The following is a 19,432-nucleotide window of genomic DNA, read 5'->3' on the forward strand; positions in this document are numbered from 1 at the left end:
GGGTTGACTCATCCCCTCTGCTCATGGCTGGGTTTCTCTGTCTAGATAATTATCTGATCCTATGGGGGTGGTTGCTGACAAACATCAATATACTTGTCCTCAAGCCAACCCAGGAAGTAATAGCTCGTTTACAGCTGAGAAAACAAGGCACAGAGAGATTAAATAACTGGTGCAGGGTCTTGTCCACAGACAGGACTTCTGGGGCCTAACCCTTGATTTTCAGGGACTCAATCCAGTGCTGTAATCACAGGACCAGCCCTTCTCTCCAAAGCAGACACTTGTGCAATCCCAATGCTTTTATCAATCAGAAAAACAACACGATCCCAATGTGAAGCTAGGCCTGGGGGCCAAGCCTACTACTCTGTCCGTGACCCTGCCGCTCTTGGGCAGGCCACCTCTCTGGCCCTGCTCTCGAGCCAGCAGACCTGGGATCCCCAGTTGCATGCCCGGCCAGGCCCTTGCACAAGCATGAGCAAGAGACTTCGGGGGGGGGGGGGGAGAGCAGGTCACCCCCCCCAGGTCACCAGGCACAGGGGGTTACAGGAACAATGTGTATAATGAGGGGGCTGAGCGCCTTTGAACCAAACTGTAAACCTTGTATGTGATGGAAACCACTTCAAAGAGGGGGTGCAGCAGCACCCCTAGTTCCAGCACCTGGGGGGGCTGGAGTTGGGGGCAGCTCCCTCCTCCCCCAGTCACCAGGGGCTCTTGGCTCCCATTGACCGTCCTGGAATCCTGTGGGGCAGACCCGGCTTCCACGTGCCCCACCCACAGGGGGCGGGGGCTGCAGCGGAGGGGAAAGGGTGTGACACCAGGAACCTTGCTCCTCGGCTCCGCGCGGCAGCTGGGTTCGCTTTGAGTGTGACACGGCCCGGCGCGGCGACATGGCGGCGTCCGCCAGGTGCTGCTGGCGGAGACGTGAGTGCGGGGGGGCGGCCGGGCCTGTTCCCGTAGGCGGAGCCGGCCCAGTCCGGGCTCGCTGGGAGCCGTGGGGCCGTCCCGCTCCGTTCGCCTGGGCGTCCGGTCTGGCTGCCTCCCCGCTGCGGAGGCTCTGCGGGGCGGGCCACGGCCCTGGAACTAGTGTCTCATGTGGGGCCGGAGAACGACTGGCCAGTCTGTTCCCTGCAGCGGGGCAGCCAGGCTGAAGGCAGAGCGGGATCTCCACAGAACGTGTGGAGAGACTCAAAGGGGCTTTTAATAGGAACCCTAACGTAGGGAGGCTCCCCCCCGCCCCCGCGTGAGGCACAGCTGACAGGCCTTGCTCCAAGGGTTTGTTATGAACGGAAATCTGCAAAAATAGCGTCACAAATCGCCTCAAAAGATATCTTAAAGGAAAAAAACCACCTTTCTGTGCTGATTAGAGTAGCAATATTACGAACTTCATTTTTTTCTCTCTGTTTTTAAACAGTTCTGGCTCAGTTTCCCAGCCATATTTTTCCCAGGATTGATCAACCTACCTCAGTAGTTCCCTGCCGTGGAAACATACCACTATCCATTAGACCCTATGCTGCTGCAAAGTGAGTGCTTACTATATTTCTAGCAGGCTGTATCTGTAGTCATGGGTTACACAAATGGCTTTTAAAATTCAGAAGAATTAATAATATCTTGAATATTGGTATAAGTGGCCCTGTTGCACATATCACTAGTGCAGCTTATGTTACTTCCCTTTCTAATGGAGTATTAGAGGTCCTTCTGGAAGTGACCACCTTTTGGTTAAACACTATTACTGAAGAAGGATAACTGCTTTGCCATAGTCACAGTATTTATTTTTTTAATTCACTTTTCTATATACTTGCTTATGAACAGTAAAATAAATACAAATATTACAGAACAAAATAGACTAGTAAGAGTTAGTCAGTCCTACCAGTGAGGCTGTTATCAAATGGACTACTAAAGGGAGGATATCAGCATGAAAGCTAGTTGGTTTATAAAGATTATTAATTTTAAGTGGTGCATATGCTCCTGCTTCTCCTGCCAGTTGGTGTGGTTTTACAGTCACATTTTCCTCTTAAAAAATCTGTTGGGTGAAAGATGTACATAGTTTTCTTCCTCTCATCTATGTAGACAGTACTATAAAACTTACTATGCACAAAATATTGTCAAATGCTGCTAATTTCTGTCTGTTACAGTAATGTGACGCGTTGCTTGAAAAAGTAGACAAAGTATAGTTTATGGAAGTATGACTTTAAATTGACAACATGCTTTTAATGCTCATCCTTCTATATCTATTTCTTCCTTTATGTCCTCTTCACCGTCCCATTCTCATTAGCCTTGAAAACTAGATAATGTTATGAAGGCTCTTGGGGTCTTCCTGCAGAGAGCTTTTTGCAGGATTGGAACATAAGATGATGAGCAACATTTGAATAGACTCAGGAAGGGAAGACCATGAAATATATACAACACTTGTATGAATATATGTATAGCTTTGTAATTGCATATATATATGTAATCCTTTCAATTGCCTCTTAGCTTAGCTATTAAACTTTGGCTGACTTTTGTTGTTGTAGATTTCAGGATTACTATTGTTTTTATGTGAAAGGTGCTTATATACAATGGTGATGGGTCACAGGATAAAATCTTAAGATAAATATATGGTTGCGGTGGTAGTGGGTCTGAAGAGAGGGTAAAGAAATTATTTTAGTGTATTATGTGTCAGACATCCACAGAGTAGTCCGTGACTTTTAATTTTTTGCAGTCTTAGGTACATATGTGTACGGCATCTTCTGCAAGAGCTTGGTATTATGTTGTGTTTGAATAGCAGTATGTGATCACCTGATTGGAGACTGTACCATACCACACCACATATGCATGAAGGAGTGGAGTTGCAAATATTACCTTAACTTTTGTGTTTTGACATAACTGTGCAACATTAATTTAGATCTTTAACACAGTCAAATGAAATGCAGAGTATCAGGTGCAAAACATCTTCAGAGTATTTATTCCCAAACAGTGCCTGATTTTTCCAGAGCTATTGAGCAGCCAAAGCTCCCATTGACTTTGACAGGAATTGTACTTACTCAGCACCTTTAAAAATCAGGACCTTAACTTTTAAAGATAGCAAAGAATTGCTTAAGAGTAAACTGCTCTTTTTCCTGTTATGAGAGAATTCTGAGTTCTGTTATGATCATGTGACAATCCTTGAGAACCCTACTTTCTCTGTCCTTTGTGATAACCAAAGTCTCATGTAAAAATAGACCAATTTCCTTCCTTAATAAAAACAAAATTTAAAATTCGATAATTATAGAGAAGTGGTTCCCAAACTAGGGAGCCCAGCTTGTTCACGGTAAGCCCCTGGTGGGCCAGGCCAGTTTGTTTACCTGCCGCGTCCACAGGTTCGGCCAACTGCAGGTCCCAGTGTCTGCAGTTCGCCACTCCAGGCCAATGGGGGCGGCGGGAAGCGGCAGCCAGCACGTCCCTTGGCCCGTGCCACTTCCTGCAGCTCCCATTGGCCGAGAATGACGAACCATAGCCACTGGGAGCTGCAATCAGCCGAACTTGCAGACATAGCAGGTAAACAAACCATCCCGGCCTGCCAGGGGTTTACACTGAACAAGCCGTGCCCCTAGTTTGGGAACCACTGCTATAGAGCCTAAGAGGTGTTAGGACTCCTCAAAATGGGATTCTTAAAAGTAGAGAAAACTTAAGAAAGTTGCAGAGAGCTGTAAGGAGGATGGTGGAGAGGGCTGATCATTTATGACCCACATTGGGTAAAACAGATTTATTTGATCTGCCTGGGTAGCCAGTCTTAAATGGCTTATATTGCCCTAGTTGTAATGGGTTACAATATCTCTCCCATATACATAGAATATGGGCTTGTTCAGTATGGCACTGAATTAATTCCTTCTTACAGGAAATTAATGGAAACTGGCAAACATGGCAAAGCACATTCACATTGCTATCTTTCGGATAGTCTTAAAATATTGGGGGGAACTAACTCCTACAGATCTGTGAGTAAAGAGGATTGCCAGGATAATGTCCCACTTGCCTTTTTTGAGAAGAAAATCATGCTGCTTTTGAAAGTGTTTATTTGAATTTCTAAAAATGGAACTAATCTTTTTGGGTAATACACCTCTACCCCGATATAACGCTGTCCTTGGGAGCCAAAAAATCTTACTGCATTATAGTGAAACCGCATTTATATCGAACTTGCTTTGATCTGCCGGAGTGCACAGCCCCGCTCCCCCGGAGCACTGCTTTATCGCGTTATATCTGAATTCATGTTATATCAGGCCATGTTATATCGGGGTAGAGGTGTACCTGAAACGACAACTTCAGAGTAGGAATTTCAATTTGTTTTTTCCGTTAAATACAAATTAAGTGGTAACAATGGAATTCAACTTGTGCACTAACGTTGGCAGATCAGTGGTGAAGCCAACACAGTTATCTAAATTAACTTTTGAGCCAAAGCCAGGATATTTTGCTCTGATATTTATCTAGGGCAGGGGTAAGCAACCTATGGCACATGTGCCAAAGGTGGCACACGAACTGATTTTCTGTGGCACTCGGACTGCCCGGGTCCTGGCCACCAGTCCGGGGGGCCCTGCATTTTAATTTAATTTTAAATGAAGATTCTTAAACATTTAAAAAACCTTATTTACTTTACATACAACAATAGTTTAGTCATATATTATAGACTTATAGAAAGAGACCTTCTAAAAACATTAAAATGTATTACTGGCACTCGAAACCTTAAATTAGAGTGAATAAATGAAGACTTGACACACCACTTCTGAAAGGTTGCTGATCCCTGATCTAGGGAGTCAGTCATTATCAGAGCATAAATTCAGATTCCAAAGTCGTTGGTGCTCTTTCACTAAACTGATTGCACAAAAACAGATTTTAAAGCTTCTGATTTCTGAGAGAATATTCAGGATTGTTGCCATGATGAGGTGGGAGCAACATCCCACAGGAAACTTGAAGCCAGGAAGAAAATGGCATTGTAATGTTTAATTCTTTATGAATTTTTACTGGATTACTGAGGCAGATTGGTTTAGAGGGATTATGATGATTTATTTAATAGGCGCCATGTTCTGATTATTTAAATCTTCATTAAGATGACTAGCAAAGTCAGTCTGTGACGCTACTCATAGTCGGTCACTAGGCAGTCTAACATCTCTTGCTTCGTAACCTTTGAGGTTCAGTTTCATTAATAGCCTTTTGGTTCTGATTTTTCTTTACTCTTCCTCCTATGTTTACAGTAGATGGGTGGGCGGAGCAGGTGGGAAGTCAAGCGCAGTTTTGATGGATTGACATTTCGTGAGTTGACTTGGCCACACAAGACATCGCTTTTTATTGAGATGCAGTTTCAACTAAACTCTTTTGTATTCAAGTACATACTAAGCATTAAGGTTAATGGTCTTATATTTATCATTTTGATTTGCAAAAGAACTGCAAAAAAAGGTTCAAAGGATGCCAAGCAGAAAACTTCAGATGCAGAACCAGCAAAAAAAAAGAACGCTTACAGACGAAAGTTAGCAAGCAAGCCAGTGGATGATGTGTATTTAACATGGTTGTATGAAAGGCCAGTCTATGACACAGAGGTGGCTGTGGACATGCTGAAGAAGTTTCAGCAATTGGACTTCACTTACCCAAAACAACATGTATATGCTAACATCACTCTGGATATGATGCTAGAGAAGAAGGTATGTTGATAGTACCTACGGATTTGCAGTTGTGATATTTTAAGAAACTACCTTTATTAACTGTAAGGGAAAGAAATGCAATATGGTGAAGTCTTCCCTGTCATCTTGCTCTGGCTCAGTCTACAAACTTCTTTCACATTTTGTGACAAGTTTATGCCAGGTATTCAGTGGTCTTTCCTAGATGACACTGTGCTTTGGCAGAACTGTACATGATATCCTTCAAATTCAGGACTTAAGATGTTGTTTCCTCCAGTTATCGACAATTTCTGTTCTTCTAATGTTTTAGAGACTGCTGTGTAGTTAAAGTCCTATTCCAAGACCCAACCTATTTTGATAATGATTATCTGTGTTCATATAGTCCCTTTAGAAGATTTGTGTAGTTTAAAAGTTGGCGTCCGGTCATGTTAAAATCCAGTATTCTCTCTCTCTCTTACCCCCCTACCCACCCTTGCTAGTGCTGTTCACGTTGTGCTGTACTGGACAGCAATCCACATCTAATCCCCTACTGTTTCTGGGTGCGCTTCTTACGGGAATGAGAGTAGAGACAATAATTTTCTTTCCTCTTTCCCCTCCTGTTTTTATCTCACTTTCTTCTGCCCTTGGTGAATGTTGTCACTTCTCTCTTGGCAGCACGACAGGAAAAGCAGTGTGTATGGGAATGGCATAGGCACCTTCCTTGTTTTGAGGGAGTAATAAATTGAACTAGAGGGACGAAAATACAGAAGTGTTTAAAGTGTCAATTTGTTCTATTCTCATATTTCAAGTAATGCATTTTAGGCTATCTAGTTGTCAAGTCAACAGTTTACCTAACCTACCAATAATAATCTATAGGTAGAGCTGTTCTTCTTTATTTGTAATTTCAGTAGTTCATAGTCAACTTACAACACAAATGTTAGTACATAGTGGACCAGCTCCACACAAGTGGGAAAAATATTCAAAAAAAACTTTTGTATAAACCAAGTTCCAGTTAGGCTTTAGATGTCCTACAGTAAGATAGTTTTAAATTTGCACCAACCACTTGTTTTTTCTATATCATTAGAAAAAAGTGGATCAGTTTGTCGGCACCATTCTTCTACCTTATCCTTTTGCAACTGAAATCAATAAAGTTATGGTATTCACAGAGGTGAGTAAACATGTTATGTAAAAGTCCTGCGTTTCAGCTTTTTTATGTATACAACAAAAGTTTAGTACATGGTTCATTTTGTATATGTGTAGGACAGTTGTTCTTAAACGTTTTTTTTCATGGACCACTTGAAAATTACTGAGGGTCTCAGTGGACCACTGAATGAGCTTTCCAAATGTTGTTTGTACCGTTAGCTAAATATTGTAAAGCGCTTTGGATAGAAGCGCTATTAAAAAAAAACAAACAAAAAAACCTTGATGATAAATGCTTTTTTGTTCTACAAATAATATCAGTAGTCTTTACCTTTCTGATGTGATGGATGTGCCCTCTCTCCCCTGTCATGGCAGCTACAGAGCTGAGGCTGGAAAGGAGGGGGATCTCTCCGTCTCCCCCCCACTGCAGTAGCCCCCGAGCTGGGGCTGGAAAGGAGACAAGTCTTTTCCCCCACCACAGAGCTGAGGCTGGGAAGGAGGGCCATCTCTCCCCGGGAGCTGCAGCCCTGGACCTGGGCTCTGGTTTTTTAGCAATTTAATACATTTATTCCTACTTTTTTGGGTTCTCCTGTCTTGTGTTAGCAGAATATTCTAGTACTGTAAATTTAAGAGGAATTGAGTACCAAGGCTGAAGCAACTCATAATGGAGTTCTTGTAACCTAATGCGGGCTAAAGGAAGTGTCCTTTCGCTTGTTAGAATCCATTGCTGTTTTTCTCATTTTCCCCATTTGTCCATAATTATTTTTCACCTTTATTTGTTTAAACTTCAATTTATATAATATAAAGTTTGTGCCTCTGTTTTTGGTTTGTCTTAATACCAAATGCTCAATCTTTTAGTTGCCCTCCTTAAACTTTTTCTCCTTTCTTTCAAAACTGCCAAATGCCTGACTTATGTACATAATAGAAAACTAATATTTTGGAATAAGTCTTGTATAGAACTTTTGCTGATACATTTCATTTAAAGTACTTAAATGCTTATGAAAGGTCCTGCATTAACAGCCCTATATACCACAAATCTTCATCTACCCACAGAATAGGTACAGCACAAGCATTGGCAGAGCCTATACTGCAGTCTAATAGCAGCCATTTTTTCAGGCACAAGATGAACTATAACAAAAATAGACCAACATTTAAGCAAAATAAATATTTTGTATCGGGCCCTGGAGCTTGTTAGTGTAATTGTAGAAAATCATCAAAGGGAGCAAATTTCATCAAATGTGAGAGCCATGCTACCACTTCTGGAGACTTTAGCTGTAGAGGCTTCCAGCTGACTTTAATAGTTTTAACAGGGTATAAAGTGAAAAGCAATCTCCCAAACAACAATATCACAGACCATTTAAGGTTGCAAGGATAATGATCACCCAGAAGATAGCAGGAAACTACTGCAGAAACTTGAGTCCAAGTGTTCTATATTCAAGCCACCACTCAGACAAGCAACAGCATTCTACCCACAAGCTCCACCTAGTGTAGATTGCAAAGGTAGCCCTAAGCAGAATGCAGTAGAGTAATCTAATATGAAGTGAGAGAGACATGAATCATGGTTGTATTGCCTGTACTGGAAAAGAATACCTGCAACATCCTGGCTATCTATCGATAATGAAAGGCACTAAAGGGCCAGCTTACCAACTGAGAATTCAGGGGCAGTAAGGATTCCAGTAGGACCTCTAATATGTGAGCCATTTTAGTAAAAGGTGGGCATAGTGTGCATCCTTCTTAGGAGGTTCTGGATATTCATGCCGCCATTTTCTGACTCTCTCTTCTAACAAAATCTTCCACTTGTCATCCAGTTTGCTTTCATCAAGGTCCCTGCCTAAGTCAAATAACTCAGAAAGATTTTGTAGAATCAGAATTAAATGGAAGATGTAGAATGGAAAAGCAGCAAAGAATCCTGTGGCACCTTATAGACTAACAGACGTATTGGAGCATGAGCTTTCGTGAGTGAATACCCACTTCATCAGATGCATGCTCATGCTCCAAAACGTGTGTTAGTCTATAAGGTGCCACAGGATTCTTTGCTGCTTTTACATATCTGACACAGCTACCCCTCTGATGTAGAATGGAGTATCCCCAGCAGACTGATGATACTGTAGCTCTGAAACGTCTCTCTGTCTCGTACAATCTGCACAGTGGATAAGAGTGAGACAGAATGAAACTCATTGTGACCCTTCATATGTGAGCGTCTCGGGGAGGACAAGTAGTTTCCCCAGAATCTACTCACCAGAACCCCTCTGAAAAGAAAGTGTGAAGCTGTGTAATTTCTTTTTTTATAAAAACTAAACATGATTTTTATAACAGCTCATGTAAGCAAGCCATTAATATCTCATCAATGGTATTAAAAGCTGTTGACAGATCACTAGATGATATTGATGTCTTCTGTTCAGTACTGAGATCTGAAAGGAAACTAATTGGATCACGTGTACAGAATGAATAATTTCCAAACATCGTTTCAAGTAAAGGACTCTTCAGTATTTGTTTAATGGGAGCTTGTTCACCTCAAGGAAGTGATTAACAGTTATCTTCACTAGTACACTAAAACTTCCTCCACTTTTTCTTTAAGGGATAAGACTCATCTAGCAGATGGCTGCTTGCTTCATCCTGATCATGGGAGAGAGAAAGCAAGAAACTGAGTGAAAACTACTCAGCGTAAATTAACATTTCCTGTCTCATGGTAACACTGTTCTTTAGATTTGGTGAGATCATGGCAAAGATTTTGTTGTCAGTCCTTACTGGGACCTGATTAAAATTTGTGCATTAGAGAGAGAGCTTCCACTAAAGATCCCCCGAGTCACCTATCTCTAAACTTCACTAGTTTTAAAGAGTTGTTCTCGTCTGATAGTTTCATGTTTAACTCACAAGTGAGTTGGCTTTTCATTCAGTGCATAGGGCTGTGCTGGCAAAATCATTCTACTGTTGGTGACATGGAAGTAATAACAGAATGATTGCTAGTACATATGTTATATCTGGGCTATCTCTCTTTTTTTACAGAAAGCAGAAGAAATTAAAATAGCAAAAGAAAATGGAGCTGCTTTTGCAGGAGGGACTGAATTAATCCAAATGGTATTTTCTTTTATATTAATGTAAATTGCATTTTTCACTTTACAAAAACTCTGTCAAGGCTGGGAAGCTTTACCCTTGTAAGTTTCAGTGGTCTAAACTGAGAGATGAGACAAAGGATGATGTTAAGCTCATTCTAGTTTACTGACATGTAAGTAGATGTAACACATGCTCTGATAAGGAAGGAGAATGGGTTTGTAAGAAGAAAAGTAAGCAATGTGAATAGTTGTAAGATAAAACAGGTTTGCCCTCCTTTACATTAGTTTTCTTTTGGTCGCTTTAAAGGAGCTGTTTTCAACCTTTCGTTTGTGGATCCCTAAATAATTTCAAATGGAGATGCATAGTCTGCAGATCCCCAGCCCCAGGGATCTGTGGACCACAGGTTGAAAACCACTGTTCTGTGGTAATAGCAATCTTTTGCAGATCCCTTAGACATCATCTGCAGAGTCCAGGTTGAAAACCACTGTTTTAAAGGAAGCTTGCTGTGTTTTTTTTTTTTTTTTCCTTTAGCCTTTTCTGGCAATGAAAATAAAGCCTATTTTATTTTTTACAATTTAAAAAAATTACTTATGGAATGTAATTTTCCATTGCTCTCTAAAGCTTACAAACCAGTATAGTTAGATATTAGTTTTACATTCTCTTGTGGTTGGCTTTAAGAATGAGATCTTTCTAAAAACTACCAAGTTGGTTCCAAGAACTCTTTAGACTTTGTCTTCCCTAGTACAGAACCTAGCACTCTTTGACACTGCATTGGTCCTATTGCCAAATGTTTAAAGTCTGATGGCCGAGAAACACAAGAGACAGAAGGCTTTTTCTTTCTTGAGGGTATCTTTTTTTTAATGCTGAGCATTTTATCTCAAAAATAAATATTACTTATACTTATCTTTCTGTATATTGCAAACTTTTACATAATTATTCTGACTTTTTTAATTTCAGATTTTGGATGACGAAATCAATGCAGATTTTTACGTAGCCGTTCCTGAAATAATAGCAAAGCTGCTACCTTTAAAAAACAAACTAAGAAAAAAATTTCCAAAGACTAACAGAAGTAAGGCACTTTCATTAAGTATTATGTTATTAAATATTTAATTACATTAATGTATTAATATTAAATAATAAGCCCTTGAGCAGGAGTTTTCTCTTGAAACAATTTAATCAGCCTGTTAATTTAGGAAATGAAGCTGTGTAAAATGTGTATCTGGAATGAAGTCTTTTACTGACTGGTGAGAGGATCTTCACCGAGTTTGATTGTGATTTGAGACCAGTATGATCTTTGAAAAATCTGGTCCTCTGAGCCAGTTCTTCAGTTTAAATGAACTTGAGTTTAGAGTTGAGCCCTATTTGTGTAAATTTATGGGAACTATTCATATGCAAGAAACCACTTGTAATGAGAGATCTACATAGAGGAATACATGCAAAGTCACATACTTTGAAACTTACATGTTGGAAAGAACCGAAATATGCTTATAATAAACTGCTTATAACAAAGTTCTGTGGGGGAAAATGGTTTAACTAAAACAGTGAAAAATGTGCTTAAATTTTGTGTAGTCATTTGCACCACAACTTACCGGTTATTTGGATGTTTTGCCCACTTTTTGACCACATTTGAATGGCATCTGTCTTTAACCTATTTCTCTTTCACAATTATTTTCTTCATATGTATGTCTTGTTTCTTCATGATGCTATAAATATTCCCTGTCTTGGTATCAGATCTCTCACAACAACAAATATCATTCTTTAAAATATCTTTCTCTGTTTTTTGACCTTCCTTTGTTTCCAAATGGTCTTAATTTGTTACTTCTAACATGATCCAAACTAAAATCCTGCTGCTGTTCAAGCATTCGTTTTTTTCTTGCTAACATTGTTATGCACTGAGAGTTTCAATCAAGAACTTTTCCTCATCTTTAGTGTTTTCTTCCCTCCACAGCTGTCTGCACAATGTATTTACAAGCAGGCAGACGACATTTGTGCTCTTTAAACATGTGGAACAAAGGACTACCCTGTCAAAAATGTAACAGATCTCTACAGAGGTGCATTAGAACACAGGAGAAAGCCTATATTGTGGCCTTAAGAGATTATTCAGTTTCTAGTTTAGCAACACCTGATTTCTGCTACAGCCAACAAAAAACATGGGTAAAATAGAGTTTACATTTCAAACAAGCACATGACATTATAAGCCAGATAGGCCCTTGAAGCTGAGCGGTTTTTTCTCTTGTTGTTACTGATGGGAATGGATGTATCTATCTTGGCTGGATTGAGTCAGCACATTGTATAAATTGTCTAATACTGTTGCTTACTAACTATATTTTGATCATCTTGTGATATTTTAAAAATATGCAGGTTTGTTTTGTTTTTTTCTGTTAAATTTCAGTTTAGAAATATATTTTCCAAACCAGATCTCTAACTGGTGTAATAAGGCTGTGTTGCAAGAGACTTCATTTTTATAAAGCTCTACTACAGGTTTTTCATCTTAAATTATCTTGATATATTTCTGGCAGATAAAATGCATCCTGTTATAGAAATATTCATGTGCAGTAATTACTGATTAAAAGTACATAGGCTCCTAAAACAACTTAGTCTAACCTAGGGATGTAAAGGTATAGAATAGAGGTCCATTGGGGGCCCTGAACCTGTCCTCAGCATCTTGCAGGTGTGTCAAGGAGGACAATGGTTTCTTGTCTTGATTATCTTTAGAGGGAATGTTTCTAACTCTCTCATTTTGGTTGCACTAGATGTACGGACGCTGATACTTTCTTCCACTTTTTGTTTTTCGAATTAGATTCCCTGGGCCGTGACATTCCAAAAATGCTGGAACTCTTTAAAGCGGGCCATGAGTATGTGGTAGAAAAGGAGAATCTTATTGAGACGAGAATAGCAACGGTATGCTCGACAAAGAATCCTTTAGCAAATAACTCATGTTCTTCCCTTTATTACTCAGTGCAGTAGTTAATAATTTACTGAAAGATACACAGTGTGCCCTTGGTAACCTGTATGTTTTGTAGCTTTTTAGGAATGTGGTTCACTAACCAGTTAACTCAATACATTGTGCTGTTGAAAGATTTAAGTTAGAGCCATTCCTGTAAATCATTAAACCTCTGCTAATGTAAGAGTTTTCCTCTTTAAAAAATTAGGAAAGCAAGCTATGCCTAACACACTGAGAAATTAAAGTTGTCAGAAATAGTCTTGCGATGCATGACAATTTGCCACCATCTTGTAATGGACAGTAATGTTAAATGAAAGCATGGGATAAAACTCAAGTATTACTGGGACCTCTATTCCAGATAGATTCTTGGGAGCGGTGTTTAATGCTTCACTATCATGCCATTTAAGATTTTGCACTTGAACTTTTTCAGTTCCTCCACAGTAGAACAAGTTCACAATAATTCATATTTTGACTTTCTGGGTCACTGGTCATTTTGCTTTTTCTTAGTTTTAATCTCCAGGGTGTTTTCTGTTGGTGTAAAAATGTTATCCCTATTTGTATAGGCCAGAGGTAGGCAACCTATGGCATGCATGCCAAAGGCGGCATGCAAGCTGATTTTCAGTGGCACTCACACTGCCTGGGTCCTGGCCACTGGTCTGGGGGGGGCTCTGCATTTTAATTTAATTTTAAATGAAGCTTCTTTAAACATTAAAAAAACTTTATTTTCTTCATGTACAACAATAATTTAGTTGTCTATAATAGACTTATAGAAAGAGAGCTTCTAAAAACATTAAAATGTATTACTGGCATGCAAAACCTTAAATTAGAGTGAATAAATGAAGACTCGGCACAGCACTTCTGAAAGGTTGCTGACCCCTGGTATAGGCAGATCCAGAAGTACTTGCTGCATATACTTTAATAAGTAGTATAGGCTTTTTATTCCATTTAAAGTCCTATCTGTATGACCACATTTTTAAAAAGTATGTTAGTTTTGGATGATATCTGCCACATCATGTAGTACATTTGTATATTAAATATTGTGTGTTTTTTAAACCTGATTTCTCGTGCTATAATATCTTTATAATCTTTCATTTCCCCCTTCCCTTTTCAGTGTTGCTTTCCTTATCTCTTTGTCTGCTACCTTTCCTGCTCTGGGTTCTGTACTTGGTTCTCTCCTCAAGACTCTCCCTCTTTCTTCCCCCTCCCCATTTTTTTCCCTCTCTCCTTAGCTGTCTGCCCTGCCTGACTCTGCTTTGCTTTGTGTACTGATGCCAGCAAAATGAAATTTACAATATTCCTAATTCCTGAAGCTTTTTCTGGTAGTGTTTCAAGGATCAAGAATCTTGCAAGGTCTAATTAGAGGGTTCTGCATGTCAGTCAGGATTTGATCCTCCTCTTAATATTTGAAACTGAAGTTCCGTGAACGTTTTCCTCATGAGACGTATTGCAAGCTTCACAGAAGTTGAAAATTCCCTTTATGTTCAACAGTTTTTCTAAAATCTTAGGTCAGCGGTCAGAACAGTTTACCATGTCTTGTAGAAAGTATGGATCAGATTGTGAGTTGCTCTGGAGAAGGGGCACAAAGGGGTCAATGACCTGGGAAACATATTTGTATTGTAGTGGTGCTTACGAACCCTGATCAGGGCCTCATTGTGCTAGGTACTGTACAAACATACAGCACAAAGATGACCCAAGGAACTTACAGTATAAATACAAGACGAGAGACAACAGGTGGATACAGAAGGCAGACTGGGGAATTCCAAGGGAATAGTGAGATAATTGAAAACTGCGGAATTTGGGACTTGAGGAGTTTGTAGGGAACAAAGCCCACCCCAGTGCCTGTGGATCCTTAGGAGAGGGTGAACTCAGAAATATGGAGATCTCTACACTAATCATTGCTTGTCCTCTCTTCTCTGATGCACATTTGCTGCAGAGCTCCTGTATGAGCCTTGCAGCTATTTCCCCAGAGGCTGCTGAACAGCTGCTGTTGTGGAGATCCAGAAACAATTAATGAAACTCCAAACCTCAGTAACTCTCACTCAGGCTTTTGTGTGGTAGTTCAAATGATCAGCAGGAGACTGTGTGATTGGTGTCCAGCCCTCTCCTCTGCCCCTAGCCGTATCCTGAAACATCACAGCACCTCTTCCATGTGGAGCGCCAGGAGAGGCCCATCAGTTGGATGCTGGGAAAGAGACAGTGCTATGGAATTTGCATATCTCCCTGTAACAAGGTGATAAGATCTAGGAGACTGCATAGAAATTCAGGGCTCTTCTCCTGAATTCTCCTAGTGTCTGGTGCTAGAATCTTGCTTGGAGAAGAGTACGTTCTGCTGTCTCTCACTATGTAACACCGGTCCTTAGTAGAGTAGCACTGAGGTTTTGTCTATGCTAGGCTTTCTTTTCTTGAAACATTTCCCTGTGTTGCTAACACTAATGCAGCTCCACAGCTAGGAAAGCTAGTTCAGACATGACTGTGGGAGCTTGCTGGCATTTTTACCGCAGTGTCATGTAGACCTGCTCACTGTTAAATAAAGAACTGTTAAATTTAAACCTTGTGAGTGATAACATAATTACAAACTGCAGTAAAGGTTAAGTCTCCATTGCAGTGCTCCCAAGTAACAACAGCACAATACTTCCAGCCCACCTTTCAGCCAAGGTGGCCTTTCTCAAAGAGAAAGCATAAAAGACTCTCTCTGCAGTGTTACTATCTTAAATTGTCTGTTAATCTGTTCTGACCTATTGTTCGGTATCACACCTCTCTTTCACACAAGTCAGCAGTTGTGATGTTGTCTAGTCCAATAAATAATTGAGATGTTTCAGAGGAGCTGTGTTCAGTTTGCAAAATCTAGGGTGATGGAACCTGAGATGGAGAAATCATGCATTCTCATTTTCCTCCATCTCCCAAAAGGACCCATTTAGCAACCATAATCCTCCCAGTTGCAGAGGATAGAATGGGACTATATTTGGATGGTTTTAGAACTGTTCTTTAAGATGGATAGGTTGCTGTTGATAATACAAAACATTTCCCTTTCTCCAAAGCTGTTTGCTGCATTCACAAAATTCTCAGCCTTTCTGACCTAGTGAGTGAGACCATGAATTTAACTCAGGTCTCCTTTCATGTTTGCAAGAGAGTTGTCTTGGATAGAGGGGCAGTCTCTGCACAGTATATTTTGCAGAGTTTAATTTCCTTGAAATAGAAAGTTAGAAATGGCCTGTTCCAAAGAATATAGTTATAGCAGCATCATTTTCACTGATGTGATTAAAGAGCTTATAGCTATATTCTTTACAGATTTCTGGTTTCATTGGTTTATAACTAAACAGTAAAAATTTAAATTTAAATAAAATTGAATATAAATAAAAAAGAAGTGTAAATGACATTAGTTATAAAAATCACCATATGAAATGAAATAGAGTGAAGTCTGAAAACCTGAGATCCTTGCTTCCACTTTAAGTGCATACTGTTTTTTTCCTCCCACAGTAACATGACTTAAGGCCAGAAGTTAGTGCTCTTTTTTCAATCGTAGGTATGTTGTTTTATGGACTTGTAAAAACCCAGCTGTTGCATTATGTGTGTTGGCAAGACAAATCCAGGGTAATTTTGTTATGTTGTCTTGTCTTTGGTAAGACAGAAAATGAATAGACTTAACAATGAATTTTAGCTGGTTGAGCTGTTCTTTCTTTCAGGTCTCGGATGTAAGGGCTGTCTTCACATGGAGTTATTCAGGAAAGCTATTCCTGAATAAGTCCATGTGTGGACAATCTCAGCCCAGTATAAGGGTGCCTTGTTCCTGTTTAACTTAGCCATTGCTAAACAGGAACAAGGCACCCTTATACTGGACTGAGTGTGTCCACACATGGAGTTATTCAGGAACAGCTATTCCTGAATAACTTCATGTGTAGACAAGCCCTGAGTGGGAGAAGTAGTGAGCCTTTTAAAATTAACTAACTTCAATGGGAGTTGAAGGCATTAGCACCTTGTAGTAGTTGGCCCTTGTATTTCTTATCCTTCAAGGAGTTTTGAACTAGAACTCTTGACAGCATTAATCAGACTGCAGTTTAATTACTCCTATAGAAAAAAGCAATGATGTCTCATACAGAAGATGCTAGTAATGCCAAAAGGCTCAAATGTGGGTTAAAATAAAGTAAACAAGTACAGATAGTTGCTCTGAAAGCAAAGTTAAATTATATGATGAAATTAAAATGCTTGCAGTCTTGGGAACATGTTGGAGCAAGGAAGAACCAAAATGAAATTGAAATAAATGTGTTAGAGTATTGAAGCATTGGGATAAAGGCCTTGTGTATTCCAGCAAACGTTCTAGTCACAATTCTTAACTGGATGGGAGCAACAATAGAGACTATAGTGTAGATAGGATTTAGACTAACCCTGTGCTGAGTGATTAAAAACACTAGAGTGTTGTCCACATGATTGGTTCTGTCGTTGCTCTCATGGTGACTTACAGCTACAGAGCTGGCTAGCTTACTCGACAAAGTCTACTAGGATAATTGTTGTTCTATTGGTTGAGCAGGCAGCTGGCAGTGGGATGCATATACTTTGTTGAAGGCTACAAAACTACAAATGTCGTTGTGGTACAAATTAACCGGAGCATGGCTACCCATTGCCTTACATTAATTGTAAAGGGCCAGATTGTCCCCCATTGTGGTGCTCTGTAGATAGATAGGTACGAAACTCACAGTTTCCACCACATTAGTGTCATTAGGTTTGTGGGGAGCATTGTTTAGCCCCAGTGAAATAGGTAGTATATCTGTCCCTTTGTTTTTGAGTGACCTGCGAAGGAACAGAAGCGCAGAAATGATTCCCACCTGCCCCCTGACATTTGCATGACAGTATGGCTTCTGCAGAATCCATGCCCCTCTGTGTTCCTACAGGCTGCTGCTTTGACTCTCCTTTCCCTCCTGTCCTCCAGGGGGGTGGTTCAGATCCTTGAGGAAAATAGAAAATAAGATGGTGCTGGTTAAATCTGTGTTCTCGCGCTTGCCGATTCTCCCCCAAACACAAGTTTTCAACCAGTGGCATGACACTGTGAAGAGTGATGAACAGCACTAGAGGGGCTTTCGGCTCAGGGAAAAGAGGGACATGGCTTCCTTCTCTCCTCCCGCACCACCCCCCTTGTTCCACTCCCATTCCCCCAGTGGCTCTGCAGGATTGGAGTCCCCTGCACTTGTGGAAGTGAAGCGGCTGTTCCAGTTTCTGCTCTGCTTTATATAATGAGATCTTTGACTTCCACACATATGCTCATAAAGGAGTTTATTATGCTGTGCTCCTGAAATGAAAAACAAAATCACATACGAGTAGGTCTCTATAAAGCTTACTATAAAAAAGGTGCAATTAATGTTTCATACCAAGAGGGCATTCAAGGGCACTTTGTCTGTAGATTTGCTGAATTGTTTCATGTGTTGAAATTAAAAGAATAAATCTGGTTTCATTTGAGTATTGTATAGACCAGAGGTCGGCAACCTTTCGGAAGTGATGTGCCAAGTCTTCATTTATTCACTGTAATTTAAGGTTTTGTGTGACAGTTAATACATTTTAATGTTTTTAGAAGATCTCTCTCTAGAAGTCTATAATATATAACTAAACTATTGTTGTATGTAAAGTAAAAAAGGTTTTTAAAATGTTTAAGAAGCTTCATTTAAAATTAAATTAAAATGCACATCTTATCAGTTTAGTGTGATCCTTTTCTTTGCTCAGTTTTCCGATGTCTGGCACGTATTTGGATACTTTAAGCTGCACACAGGCTTTTGAGTGATCAGTTGTTAAGCTCTCCAAACATTGGTGGAGCCGAGTCCCCGGGCCTTGAATATTCCTGGAGCCTGGGTACCAAGGGCCCATACAACTCACCACCCCTGCTACAGGCTTCCTGTGTGACCTTGGGCCAGTCACTTAGCCTGTTTGGGTAGTCTGCGCTGCAATAAACAGGCAGCAGCTGGCTCCGGCTCACGGGGCTGGAAGGAGTGATCTAGATGCTCAGGCTCTGAGATCCCAGAAAGTGTCTCACAGCATCTACATTGCTAATTTTAGCCTTTCAAGCCTGAGTCAGCTGCCCCAGGCTGAGACTTGGTGTGGCGAGTTTTTTTTATCACGGTGTGGATGCCTCCTTTGTGCCTTAGTTTTTTCCCCTCTGTACAATGGAACAAATGCCGTGCCCCCGAATGGCTGCCAGGAGGGTAAGTGTCTTAAAAATAGTGAATTCCTCAGCTACTGCAGTGATGGGGGCCAGATAAACCAGAGAATCCAGGGCTAGATGGGCCACCAGCTTATTTATTCTGGTCTCCTGCATGTCATAAGTCATCAGCAACTGAAATTAGACCAGGTGTTACAGCCAAAGCTACAGTAGGAAGTTACAAGATTGCACAGTGCGTTGCAAAAAACGGAAAGCCATTTGTAGACAGAACCCCAGGCCGGCAGCAGAGTGCCAGCGAAAATCAGCTTGCATGCCACCTTTGGCATGTGTGCCTGTAATAAACGTCTGTCCCAGATCTGGACTTTAGAGTACAACATCTGAGTGTTTATCTGAACCTCCCCCAAGCTCACTACCAGCTTGGATTTTACTTCGCTGCCACCAGATAAGAATTAGGCTCTTATCAGCCTGGATTCCCCAAATACTCCTAGGGGGACCCCCTCTGTGGACTCCCCAACTTCCTTTGGGAAGACCCCCCACGACTCAGAAGTCTGAGTC

General features: G+C 40.5%; 1 protein-coding gene across 3 annotated transcripts in view; it reads left to right on the plus strand.

The window, feature by feature from the left end:
* Positions 1–863: 863 nt before the first annotated feature.
* MRPL1 (mitochondrial ribosomal protein L1) overlaps positions 864–19,432 on the plus strand; it is a 32,796-nt gene continuing 14,227 nt past the window's right edge. For all 3 annotated transcript variants that reach the window (XM_032784480.2, XM_075066085.1, XM_032784481.2), the window contains exons 1-7: positions 864–918; positions 1,409–1,517; positions 5,387–5,642; positions 6,682–6,765; positions 9,744–9,815; positions 10,749–10,860; positions 12,592–12,692. In XM_032784480.2, coding sequence (XP_032640371.1) covers positions 885–918; positions 1,409–1,517; positions 5,387–5,642; positions 6,682–6,765; positions 9,744–9,815; positions 10,749–10,860; positions 12,592–12,692 — 768 coding nt within the window. In that variant the 5' untranslated portion in view covers positions 864–884. The remainder of the gene's footprint in view (positions 919–1,408; positions 1,518–5,386; positions 5,643–6,681; positions 6,766–9,743; positions 9,816–10,748; positions 10,861–12,591; positions 12,693–19,432) is intronic.

Source organism: Chelonoidis abingdonii, chromosome 5 (assembly GCF_003597395.2).
Source record: "Chelonoidis abingdonii isolate Lonesome George chromosome 5, CheloAbing_2.0, whole genome shotgun sequence".
NCBI classification, from domain to species: domain Eukaryota; kingdom Metazoa; phylum Chordata; order Testudines; family Testudinidae; genus Chelonoidis; species Chelonoidis abingdonii.